The sequence below is a fragment of the Hypomesus transpacificus genome, chromosome 6 (genome assembly GCF_021917145.1).
Source record: "Hypomesus transpacificus isolate Combined female chromosome 6, fHypTra1, whole genome shotgun sequence".
Taxonomy (NCBI): Eukaryota; Metazoa; Chordata; class Actinopteri; order Osmeriformes; family Osmeridae; genus Hypomesus; species Hypomesus transpacificus.
In genome coordinates, this window is record NC_061065.1 from 4,186,577 (window position 1) to 4,199,531 (window position 12,955).

A 12,955-nucleotide genomic window follows, 5' to 3' on the forward strand; every position below is an offset into this window, starting at 1 on the left:
AGAGTATAATGTTAATAACAAGCAAACACATTACCTGGTGATCCACTCTGGTCCTCTCAACCAGATCACTCCACCACAGTTGAGTGGTTGGGCCTCGGGTCATCCATATATGATGAGTCTTCACCAAGAATTGCTACACAGTCCAAACACAAGCTGAGTCAGGGCACATATCTGCATGCATTTACTATAGTGATGTTCTTCAATGAGTCTATTAACCTCTCCTTAATAAACTGTTGACACTATTCATCCTTATCATACAGTAGTTATAGTAGCCATAGTGATGATATCCCATTCACACTGACCTCAAAGTGGGTCATGAAAGAGAACTGAAATGTAAACTGGTTACAGTCGTCTCCCAGCACCAGTGGACCAGACTCTGGAAGGCCCTGCAGACATCGATCACTCAAGTTAACAAGTCACTCTTTTACAATCAGTATCAGACATGATTTAGCTGAAAAGGCTCTGATCAAATGAGTGTACTCTCAAAATCTACTTTCTGTACTTTCTTTTCTATCAGACAGCTTTTGAGTGGTTGTATTGAGATATAGAGAAGATAATAGTGACCTGGAACAGGACCACAGCCCCACAGTACAGGGGGCTCCATGGCAACAGCTGCTGCTCATCCTCACTGGCTTCCTGGACACACAACAACATCCGGGATTGGGAGGAAATGGATACATCATTCAGAAAACCCACGTGCTGAGAGTTAGAAGTGCAATCCTTTGTTTCTGTAAATGTGTTAATTGTATTGAAACATGCAGAGTTGCTTACGAAGAACCGAACCACTGGTCCACAGTATAAAGGACTGTATCTCCATGGAAGCAGCTGTCCGCTTGTTTCACTGACCCCCTATAACAGTAACCAAAAAGGGAACGGATACAACATTTCATTCAGAAAAGGCCAAATGCTGCGAGTTAAAAGTTCAATCCTTGATTTCTATAAATGTGTTAATTGGATTGAAACATGCAAATAGTGTTGCTTACAGAGAACCGAACCACTGGTCCACAGTATAAAGGACTGTATCTCCATGGAAGCAGCTGTCCGCTTGTCTCACTGACCCCCTATAACAGTAAACAAAAAGGAAATGGATACAACATTTCATTCAGAAAAGGCCAAATGCAGCGAGTTCAATCCTTGATTTCTATAAATGTGTTAATTGAACTGAAACATATAAATAGTGTTGCTTACAGAAAACAGAACCACTGGTCCACAGTATAAAGGACTGTATCTCCAAGGAAGCAGCTGTCCGCTTGTCTCACTGACCGCCTATAACACAGAAAACACAGATTCTGTTCAAGTCAAGCCTTCAGAGAAAAATCTTCATCTGTTATCAGATGATTTGATGAAGGGACTGGATTCTCACCCTGTAGATGGTGACAGGGCCACAGTACCGTGGGCTGTACATAAAAAGCATGAGCTTGCCATTCTCCTCGTTAACTGCCTGCTAGGACACATTGAGCCAGTAAAGATCTGTCCTATTACTGCCTTTAATGTTTCTCAATTAAACTTAAAATTCAAGTAGGGAATTGTGTGGAAAAAAAAATGTAACTTTACTTGAGGTGTTTCAGCTGTTGAGACGTCCTGATAATCAGAAGTAATGGGAAGTTCATCTTGAGGGGATTAAAGTACAAACACGGTTAGAAATGGAGTGAACCAATATACATTGAGGGTCATTATCATAGTTGAATTGTAGTTTTAATTGAGAATATTGAAACAGAAATTTGATGTCTCATAACATATACAAGTAAATATTCTTCTGTAGCGGATTTGTTAGGGGTTATGAATTAAATGTTGCCCAAGTCATGTGAACTGTATATCACTAGTTCACAAGATTTAAAAAAAAATTATATTTAATATAATGTTTTTCATACCTTCCTCAGGTGTGGGTCTGCAGTACCACTGATAGATATAAACGACCCCAACTGCTGTTAAGGCCACTCCGGCACTCCACACTAAAGGATGTATACGGTTGCACCCAAACTTGGGTGGCATCTTGCTGAGAATCATTTTCAAGTCGTGATCATTTCACCATCTCCAAAAACATGTTCATCAAGTGTTCAAACGCATCTGACTGATTAGTAACTTGTAACGTGTCTTGTGTCAGAATTCCATTCCAGTCCATTCCGATTTCTATGGTTTTACTTATGACATCATAGTGGGCCTAGTAGATCAAAAAACAACTCTGGAGTGGGTTTTTTGCATGAATGAATTAAAGGAACCATGTCACCTCAAATGTTTATAATCAAAAAAATGATCAATGAACCCTGCAAATGACACACAGTGATTTATAAGAACATAAATTATTCCACTACACACGACTAATTAAAGTCGGTATATACAGTGCCCTCCAAAAGTATTGGAACAGTGAGGCGAATTCCTTTATTTTTGCTGTAGACTGAAAACATTTGGGCTTGACATCAAATAATGAACGTGAGACCAGAGATCAACATTTCAGCTTTTATTTCCAGGTATTTACATCAGGATCTGATGCACAACTAAGAAAATATCACATTTTGTTTGAATCCACCCATTTGTAATGTGATCAAAAGTATTGGAACAGATATACTTAAAACATATTTAAGTGAATAAGACTTAATATTTAGTTGCAAATCCTTTGCTTTCAATAACTGCAGCAAGTCTGTGACCCATTGACGTCACCAAACTTTTGCATTCTTCCTTTTTGATGCTTTCCCAGGCTTTCACTGCAGCCTCTTTCAGTTGTTGTTTGTTTTGTGGGGTTCCTCCCTTCAGTCTCCTCTTAAGCAGGTAAAATGCATGCTCTATAGGGTTTAAGTCTGGAGATTGACTTGGCCAGTCTAATACCTTCCATTTCTTGCCCCTGATGAACTCCTTTGTTGTTTTGGCAGTGTGTTTTGGGTCGTTATCTTGCTGCATGATGAAGGCTCTGCCAATCAGTTTGGTTGCATCTTTCCTTAAATTGGCAGACAAAATGTTTCTGTAGACTTCCGAGTTCATTTTGCTGCTGCCATCATGTGTTACATCCTCAATGAAGATTAATGAGCCCGTCCCAGAAGAAGCCATGCAAGCCCAAGCCATGACATTACCTCCACCGTGTTTCACAGATGAGCTTGTGTGTTTGGGATCATGAGCAGTTCCTTTCTTTCTCCAAACTTTAGCCTTTCCATCACTTTGGTAAAAGTTAATCTTTGTCTCATCAGTCCATAAAACTTTGTCCCAGAATTTTTGAGGTTCATCTCTGTACTTTTTGGCAAATTCCAGCCTGGCCTTCCTATTATTCTTGCTAATGAGTGGTTTGCATCTTCTGGTGTAGCCCTTGTACTTTTGTTCATGAAGTTTTCTGCGAACAGTAGATAGTGATACCTTCACTCCTGCCATCTGGAGGTTGTTGCTGATCTCACTAACAGTTGTTTTAGGGTCTTTCTTTACAGCTCTTACAATGTTTCTGTCATCAACTGCTGATGTTTTCCTTGGTCTACCTGTTCGACGTCTGTTACTTAGTACACCAGTAGTTTTCTTCTTCTTCAGGACATTCCAAATGGTTGTACTGGCTATGGCCAATGTTTCTGCAATGGCTCTGATTGATTTTCCATCTTCTCTAAGACTCACAATTGCTTGTTTTTCACCCAAAGACAGCGCTCTGGTTTTCATGTTGTTTTCACCTCTGAATACAGTCTGCATAGACAAAACCTATCTTACCCAATCTGAACCTGAGTGTAGACATTCAGTGGTATTTATTGATTGAATAATGTATGTAATAGGACACACCTGGGCAACAAAACACACCTGTCAGTCACATGTTCCAATACTTTTGCTCACGTGACAAATGGGTGGGTTCGAACAAAAAGGTGATATTTTCTAATTTGTGCATCAGATCCTGATGTAAATACCTGGAAATAAAAGCTGAAACGTTGATCTCTGGTTTCACATTAATCGTTTGATGTCAAGCCCAAATGTTTTCAGTCTACAGCAAAAATAAAGGAATTGGCCTCACTGTTCCAATACTTTTGGAGGGCACTGTAGTTTGTGATTTGTAAATGTCTACCTAGAAATAAAAACTGTTTGGAATCCCTCGCCACACTCAGGGACTGCACCCTGACATTTTGGTTGTTAATATATATAGCTTTGTTTCGAGCATTTAGCAAAGTATGTATGCTCTTTCAAGATTTGTTTGATTGTTGGGTGATATGTCATTAAACTGAACCTGAGATAGTAAAAAGTACATTCACCAAACAAATTGCCATGAATATCAGTAAACCTTGTAAACCTTGCTTGTTTCTATGAGTCATGTCTAAGACTACTTGTACACATCCATCTATTCCGGTTTTATTGAGAATATATTCAATGGTTAACTTCAGATAAATTGCTCTTTCTATGAAAATAGAAATTAATGATTCATCTAACTGCATGTTATTCTTGGACTCCAGTGTTCAGAGGAAGCTAAGGAGCTAAGTCAGCCATGTCTTGACAGTGAAACAAACCTACCAAGGACATGTCAGGAACTAATCACAATGTGGAGGAGGGCACACCCTAAAAGTAGACTCTGATCGATCAAGAGAGAAGTCGGTGTTCACAGAAAGCAATCCGATAGACACAGAATGAAAACTAAACTAAAAGAAAATGTGTATAGAAGATTATTCAATTTTATTATTATTCAATAATCCCCTTGAATATATAATAATACAACTTTACATTTAGTAAATATGCTTCTACCACCTAGTGGAAATAGGTCCCTTAATTTCAGTGTTACAGAACTGCTATAAATTCATCCTATTCAGCATTATTTAAAGCCAAGTGTTGAATATAGGTAGGGGTCCTTCTCACACAGGAGGCGTGTCATCACAGAACATGACTCATCTCCTTCCTCAGGACCATGTCGATGGTGGCCCGTGTTCTCTCTGCCCTCTGAGTCTCCACCTTCACTGCCTCTCTTTCGGCATAGTTGATCACCCTCTCCTGCAGAAGTTCATCCAGCAGATAATCCAGGACAGGCTTGGACACTCGCTGCACAAACGCCAGTCTTGCACAACGCAGTTGCTCCTCTGCAGAGCCACTCTGAGCATACTCAGTCTGCCTTCCACCCGTCAATGAGGAACCTGTTTGTTTGGAGGAAACCCAGATGTGTTCAGCTGTAAGTGCTGAAGTGTTTACTGAGACAGAACATTGATGAGGGAGAAGCAGCTGATCACTGCTGGGTTTATTAGGTGTATTAATTAAGCAGATGTACAAATAGTGTATACAGAAAGTGCAGAAGGTACAGCACAGATCAACATAGTTTTAACAGTATTTTGTTCATCAGTAATAAAACAAACTCAGATAATATAAAGGTTGTTTTGAGCCTTATGTGACATCGTCAGACAACAGCATTATTATGAGGTATGAGTTTACCTTAGGTTGGATCATATCTCCCTCCACCACATTACAGCAGAGACTGTAGACTTCCCCGCGAGAGAGTGTGCAGTCTGAATACACAGCTATGTAGGAGCTCAATCTCTGCATCTTCGCCACCTGCAACAGAACAAAGCATTTCACTCTCTTGGCTCACCAACATACTTATACCCTTTATATAACCACTTTAAATTCACACTTTTCACTTTGGCACAAGGTAAACTGGACCACCATAGCAACTGATATACTGATGTGTTTGGGGCGTGTTAGAACAACCAGGTTCAGAAGAGAGCTTTGTGATTGGTGGTAGGGCAGCACCTGCCCCCTGATGGTGAGGAAGGGTATGAACCGTCTCACCAGGCCCCATAGGGGACAGGTCTGTGATGTTCACCACCACATGTGTGTCAGTCACCCTCAGGGGAGGCAAAAGCTCCACATGATCACCACGACATGAGCCACAGACAAGGAGGTATTTCAGAGCTGAGAAGAGTGAAGCACAGAGCCAAACCTTAAACACGATGATAATCTGAGTACCTCAGTTGGTCAGTTGTACACCACATTAGCACAAGAACACCCGACTTTGCATTATGACACCTCCTCCACAAGGAACTGACCAATGAACTATTTTACCTGCATCAAGACACTCCACCTTCATTCGGATTATAAATACCAACAACAAACAATCACTCGTTGAGTCCATTGATACCGTGAGTCCAGTGACACCGGATAGGCATTCAAAAAGATATTGCCAAGCTTCTCCTGGGATTCAACAAGATTAGTGATTGCAACACTACCTGAACAATTTTTCAGAAATACCCAAACGCAATCCTAATTGCGACATTACTGAGATCTCAGTAATGTCTCAGTCTCACCGCAGATTGAAAAGAATAGTATGACAAAAGGTCCCTTGATCGAATTACACATACTTGTTTAAACTACAGCCAAGGCTTAAACAGACTCAGCTTTCGACCCATAACTTCAACACACCGGCAAAAGTAAATGCGACTAGCTATTTCTTACTTGTGACATTGGTATTAAGTAATCTACAGTATATTGTGTGTGTTTGATTAGACTACACTTAAAACTAACTCTCGTTAGTTTACCACTAGAACATTCCCGTTCTTAGACAAGGCCTGATTCTCCTCCCCTTTCCCGCTCTTTTCATCTGATCCGTTGTTTTTTTTGTTTAATCTGTGAGCCTATCAAACTCTAACTAAAACCAATAAAAATATTTCCAGTACAGTTCATTTCATTTCCATTTACTTCAATAAATTATTGTGTATAATTTTGAATAACGTAATCTATTCCCTCACATTATCTTATCTGCTTAAATAAATTCCTTCAGGAATTCTGATCATTGCATAATAACTAGTTAACATCATAATAATTTCCTCTCCCCAAGCCAATATCGAGGTGGTGCCCCGATACTCAATACTCAATACTTGATTATATATAAATCGATCAAGTATATCTATTTTTAAATAACCACATCCTGCTACATGGGTAACCGAGTATTACTGAGTTGTGAGAGGTGTGGAACTCACCAGAGAGAATCTCACAGTGGGGGAGGTGCAGTTGACATTCATCCCTTTGGACAGTTCTGTTTAGTACCTCCCCCTCTCCCTCCATCTGAAAGGCCAGACCTGTCAACCTGCACTGGAACACACCTGCATGGGGGCACTGGAGCTTGGGGGGACACAGGACCACAATGATTATTACCTTCATGGTAAAAATACAAAGAAGATTAAGAATACCTCTGATACCATAGAACTGAACCTGTATGAAGTCTCTGAAGGTTGTGAAGTGAATACAGGCATCACAGAAGTTGGGATCTGGAAAGAGATCATCAAATCATCCAAATCTATTATGTAACTTTTTCACATACCTGATGCTTTAGAACAACAATTGTTCCGGAGCAGATAACATGGTAGTCTACGTATCGGTCCTTGTGGTTCCCTGCTGTGTTCAGGTTCAGTGTTTAATCTGGTGTGTGGAGATCTCTGGGGTTTAATCCCTGAGCTGTGGTCAGAAGGTCTGGACGTCTGGGAGCTGTAGCCAGAGCTCCTCAGAGACAGGACATCAGATCTACCACCTCCCCCCCACTCTGTAGAAAAGGAGATGTGTCAACGAGCAGCACACGGTTTCAAACTTTTCCATGTCTGTCACTGAAGCCCTGAAAATCCCTGATGAAGATACTTAACTACATTTTATCCAGCGGTTGATGGTTCAGAAGTCTGACAGTAGAAAAGCGCTGCTATGGGGCCATTTGGAATAGGAGGTTCTGGGAGGTCGATAATGACCATTGGATATTTTTATATCCATTTTTGTATTTGTGAAAAAAGGTTTCAGAATATTCATTTCATGTTATTGAAATGGAGGGTGAATTTATATATGATTGCAGTGACCTGATAAATTACTTGACAAATGCAGAGAGCACACACTCACTTATCTGCTGGTATTGCATATATACAATATTCCATATTATACTGGAAATCTAATTGAATATGGCAAGTGAATGTCTCCTTACCTTCATAATATAATCGATATATACCTGTATCCATGCCGTAGTGCCGTTCACTACAATAAATTAATGTGATTGTAAAGTTTAATTATTGAACGTTTAGTTGTTAAAATATCCACATTCGTGTGTTTTGAAGTGCAGAGACCAGCTATTGATCCGACTGCACAAAGGCGAAGAACCTGGAAGACTATGGATACGGAGGCGCTTGAAATGTCATAGTCAATAACGCACAAAAACCTTTCCCGAGTTATTTCTGTTGGAACCGGTATCGAGCGCGGGTATGTAGCTAGCTCGGAACTTAATCACCCTTGGATTTAGGGTAGGATTTCCGTGGGATTTTAACTAAGTGTAGGATATATAACCCTAACGTTTTCCAATTGTTTTAAAAATAAATGTTTAGTTAACAAATGCTTGAATAAGATATTCCATTCTCAAAGTGACATTTGTGAGAATTTGCGATGCCCTCCGTTTTAACATTTATGGCCTGCATCGGCCCCCTTATGTTACACAGCTGGAGGATGTAGTTTTTCTCCAGTCTTTACACAATACTTGTGTTGAATGCTTTAACGTTAAAGAACTACAATGGATCTTGGCGCTTAACAGTGACGTACTTTCGTGTTTTGAGGACTGGAAAGACTTCAGCATCAGGATATTTTTTAAGTTTTGTTTGTGATTGTTTTTGCCTATGTTTTTTTGTATTGACGCGGTAATATAGTTAGCTAGATACTATGCCAGTCCAAATGAAGACTCGATGTAAGTTATCTTGCTAAACCAGCTAGCTTTAGCGTGTAGCTAGGCTAGCTCTTTCTATTTATCCTAGTCTGATAGCTAGCTAGCCTACCTGCTGCTGTTGCTACAACATGGTCTTGTGTACATCGGTGACAGATATCCTATACTACCACCTTTTTAGCTATCGTTCAAACTGAAGTGCATGTCCCTTTCATCCCGCAGTCGACACATGTTTCTCCGGCGCTTGACTTCGTTCGTTTACAACTGGTCCCCTCCATCCCCGGCCCTCTACGACCGCTGGAGGACCTTGCACTTCACCCGGACTCTATGTTTGCCGGGTGGGCCTCCCAGGCCAGTACCCTTGAACCTCAGTCATCACCTCTTCGGTGCTTTTCGACTTCTAGACCCTCACAGCTGGACATGTAACCCAGAGCAGGGGTTAACGTTTCTCACAGTGCCTCAGAGGTCCCTCCACCTCTCTAGCGCACTGATGGAAGGGTCGAACAAGGAGGAACCGCCGCACAAGCCGCCCCCCCACAAGCGGAGGAGGAGTACGGAGGACCATGGTTCCAGGGACAGTTCCGAGCCACGCCTCCCCAAAACAGAGAAACCGCAACACACGCACAGCTCCACGACCAGTCCCAACTACTGGTTTAAGAATGGGGCAAACAGAGAACCACATCCACAAAATACCAGCGCCAGCCCACAGATGCCAACAAAATTGACAGCACGTAAGTCCAGCCTACAGAGAGACCGTATATAGTCATTGTTTTGTATGAGGTTGATAGCTCATAGGTTGATAGTAGGATAGGACACTGTATTTTAGCCAGATGTAGTCTCAGCCCTTATCTTTCTCCTTGAGCATTTCAAACCACCATCTCTATACTCTACCTCTCATTCTTTTTCTCTCCTCTCCCTATCTTGCTCTTCTTCTTTCTTTCTCTCTACAGCTTTATACAGGGGTTGGGAGGAGTTTAGCTCCTTCTACGAACCCCAGCAATCTCCCAACCAACAGAGGTGTGAGTTCTCTGTGCTCACCTATAACATCTTGTCCCAGGATCTTCTCCACGACAACGCCTACCTGTACCACCATTGCACAGACTCAGTCCTGAGCTGGGCCTTCCGCTTGCCCAACTTGCTCCGAGAACTGCAGCTCTACGACGCTGATGTAAGGTTTCGGTGTGTGTGTCTGTGTGTAGTACGCTCCATAGTTCTTTTGCCAGACTTGCCTGTGTCATTAATGTCTGTCATTCTGGTGTTCTGTGTCTAGATCCTGTGTCTCCAGGAGGTGCAACACAACCACTACGAGGAGCAGATCAGACCTGCTCTGCAGGCCCGGGGTACGGTACGCCTCTCCCTGCTCTGCTACTGTACGACTGGACTCGTACAGAGCTCATGTAGCGACGGCAAGATAGAACCATAGAACCACAAGAGGGAGCCATAGGACCGACCTTATGGAAAGTCACTGTTTGGACAAACAAGCATGTCACCAAGACAGTTTCAGAATCAGAATAGGATTGGTTTGCCATGAAAGTTTGCACAGACAAGCAATTTACTTCTCTGTGCAAACTTTCATGGCGAATAAATCCCATTCTGATTCTGAAACTGTCATGGTGACATGCTTATTTGTCCAAACAGTGACTTGTGGTTCTCTGTTTTGAAGGGGACGAGTTCTCCTTTTGAGAGGCTTTTTTGAAACGGATGTGTGTGTGTCTGTCCAGGTTACTGGTGTGAGTACAAGCGTCGGACGGGCGGCAAGCCAGACGGTTGCGCCGTGGCCTTCAAGAGAGACCGCTTCTCTCTCCTCTCCCGTCACGCTGTGGAGTACCTCCGACCCGGGGTCTCTCTCCTGGACCGAGACAACGTGGGCCTGATCCTGTTACTGCGGCCGGAAGGTGGCACCGACCAATCACAGCCCTCCTCATGCCTGTGCGTGGCCAATACCCACCTGCTGTACAACCCCCGCCGTGGCGACATCAAGCTGGCCCAAACCGCCCTGCTATTGGCTGAGATCGGACGCCTCGCCCACCTGCCTGATGGTACGCCTTGTCCAGTGGTGCTCTGTGGAGATTTGAATTCGGTCCCCTGGTCTCCTCTCTACTCCTTCCTCAGACAGGGCTGTCTGGAGTACGAAGGCTTACCGACATCCTGGGTGAGTTTAACTGTTTAACTACCCCCTACCCTTATCTACAGCCAGGGTGGGTTTAACTACATCTACCCTTACCTACAGCCAAGGTCAAAATAGCGACACCGCCATCTTGGAAGCTTAACAACCAAGGTGGGATGTGCGACACCCTAATCCATAACCTTACTTACACCCAATTTAAGAAGAACTACCCCCTTATTTAGGGTCATCCCCAAAACGTAACTACAGCTCCCACACAACATTTACCAAAATACCAATACACCGGATACCAAAAAGGTGTCCGGTGTCTAAGCCTGAATTTAGATTTGAATGTGTTTCATGGCATTATCCATTTTCTCCATCAGGCTTCTCCTGCACCGTGTATTTAGACATGTCAGTACTGTGTTTGTTTGTGCGACTGCTCATCCGTGACCTCCCCTGTGAAGGTGTCAGGACAGGAGGAGAACCCCAGGGGCCAGCGGGTCCTCTCTGCCCCCATCTGGCCCCCCAGCCTGGGGATCAACCAGCAGTGCCAGTACCAGACACAGTCCAGTCCAGGTAATACAGACACACAGACACACGGCCTCTGGTCTCTCCTCTCTTGAGGTTCCGTCATCTCTGGTCTGCTCCTAGATGTAGAGGAGGGTCTGTTCTCTATGTTCTAACGTCTCTCCTCTCTAGTGTCTCTGGTCTCTTTCCTGTGTTCTGATGTATATTGTCGCTCTCTCCCTGCATTCTAATATCTCTGCCCTCTATGGGTTCTAATGGATCTGGTGCCGGTTCTGTATGTGTTCTTATGTCTCTGGTGTCTGTCTGTGGTGACGTCTCTGCTCCCAGATCCAGCAGCAGTGGGGAAGCCTCCCGCCCCAGCCTCTCCCCCTCCAGCCTCTCCCCCCAGCATCGAGCACTCCCTCCTCCTGTCCTCGGCGTACTCCCACCTGGTGCGTGATGGGAGGCCCGAGATCACCACCAGCCACTCACGCACCTCCATCACTGTGGACTACATCCTGTACACCCCCGGAGCAGGAGACGTGGCCGCGCACACAGGTACACACACACAGTGTATACAACTACAGTCGCTACACACCTGACCTGGGGATGTGGTGTTACAAGCCACACACACATACACACGGACGAATACACGTCTCATGACATCATCTGCCACTGCTCTTTCGTGGGAGCCTATATCATGTGACTTGTTGTGCTGCGGTGTGTTCTGCTGCAGTACAGCCTGTGGACTGACACTTAAGGGGCACTGTGGTCCACTCAACAGACAACCACACACACACAAGCTTGATGTTATCAAACTTACATTAAACTTAAACTTACCAAACTTACATTTAGCAGACGCTCTTATTCAGAGCGACTTACAGGGACATTCCCCCCGAAGCAAGTAGGGTGAAGTGCCTTGCCGAAGGACACAACCTCATTTGGCAGGGCTGGGTATCGAACTGGCAACCTTTAGATTACTAGCCCGACTCCCTCACCGCTCAGCCATCTAACTCCCCAAACTTAACTGTGTCTGTTCTTCACAGAACACAGTAAGGCAGCTCCACTTCCTGATGGGCGGGGCCTGCATCTCCTAGGTCGACTGGGATTGGTCGGACAATCCGAATTGATGAAGGTCAAAGGGCTGCCCAATGAGCATCACTCGTCGGACCACCTACCCCTCCTTGCCCGCTTTTGCCTCTGTCCCTGAACCAGAACTTTCTGCCAGCACTTGCGCGCACAGACACATCAAGGAGAAGACACATGTAGATACACACAATCATAAGGAAAGAGGCAACAATCCTCCACCTAATCAACTGACCGTGTCATATCATTCTGTTCTCATTTAAACAAGTGAGACTTTGGGAGGACTGGAACAGAGTCTTCTCTCAGCTGTGGCTCTGGTCTCTCAGTAGACAATGAACACCTGAAATGTTTACATTTACTCTGTAATTGTATTTGATTTTTTAGCGGCTGATATTGTGCTTTAATGTATAGTATGAATGTCAAAAAGGGACAAAACGTTTTGTTTTTTTAGATGGTAAATATTTTTATTTTTATGCAGAACGATGCATTCATATCTGAGTGGAAGTTACTGCTGAGATGTTGATATAAATAAAGACGATGATTTTATTTCGATATTACTGAGAACTGTTGTAGATTTCACTATATATAAACTTGGAGCAAGAACACAAAGTATCTGTATCTCTGTCCCAATATTGGAT

The 12,955-nt window shown here is 43.4% G+C and overlaps 1 protein-coding gene and 1 long non-coding RNA gene across 2 annotated transcripts; one reads left to right on the plus strand and one right to left on the minus strand.

Annotated features, from left to right (window-relative positions):
* Positions 1-4,605: 4,605 nt before the first annotated feature.
* LOC124469173 lies at positions 4,606-8,872 on the minus strand. The gene is made up of 5 exons (XR_006956262.1): positions 8,791-8,872; positions 7,253-7,471; positions 6,912-7,053; positions 5,368-5,487; positions 4,606-5,075 (listed from the first exon to the last, which is right to left on the minus strand). It is a non-coding gene; the product is annotated as an uncharacterized LOC124469173 (long non-coding RNA).
* On the plus strand, positions 7,494-12,869 carry angel2 (angel homolog 2 (Drosophila)). Its single transcript, XM_047022289.1, has 7 exons — positions 7,494-9,348; positions 9,568-9,785; positions 9,888-9,957; positions 10,339-10,769; positions 11,189-11,300; positions 11,580-11,789; positions 12,278-12,869. The coding sequence occupies exons 1-7, from the start codon at positions 8,820-8,822 to the stop codon at positions 12,439-12,441; spliced, it is 1,734 nt and encodes a 577-aa protein (XP_046878245.1). The 5' UTR covers positions 7,494-8,819; the 3' UTR covers positions 12,442-12,869.
* The last annotated feature ends 86 nt before the right edge of the window (positions 12,870-12,955 follow it).

Bases quoted from the DNA above. Each gene is read 5' to 3' on its own strand.
- angel2 (XM_047022289.1), top strand. From the start codon at position 8,820: ATGTCCCTTTCATCCCGCAGTCGACACATGTTTCTCCGGCGCTTGACT. The intron at 9,786-9,887 runs GTAAGGTTTCGG...TTCTGTGTCTAG, and splicing joins TGCAGCTCTACGACGCTGAT to ATCCTGTGTCTCCAGGAGGT. The intron at 9,958-10,338 runs GTACGGTACGCC...GTGTCTGTCCAG, and splicing joins ACCTGCTCTGCAGGCCCGGG to GTTACTGGTGTGAGTACAAG.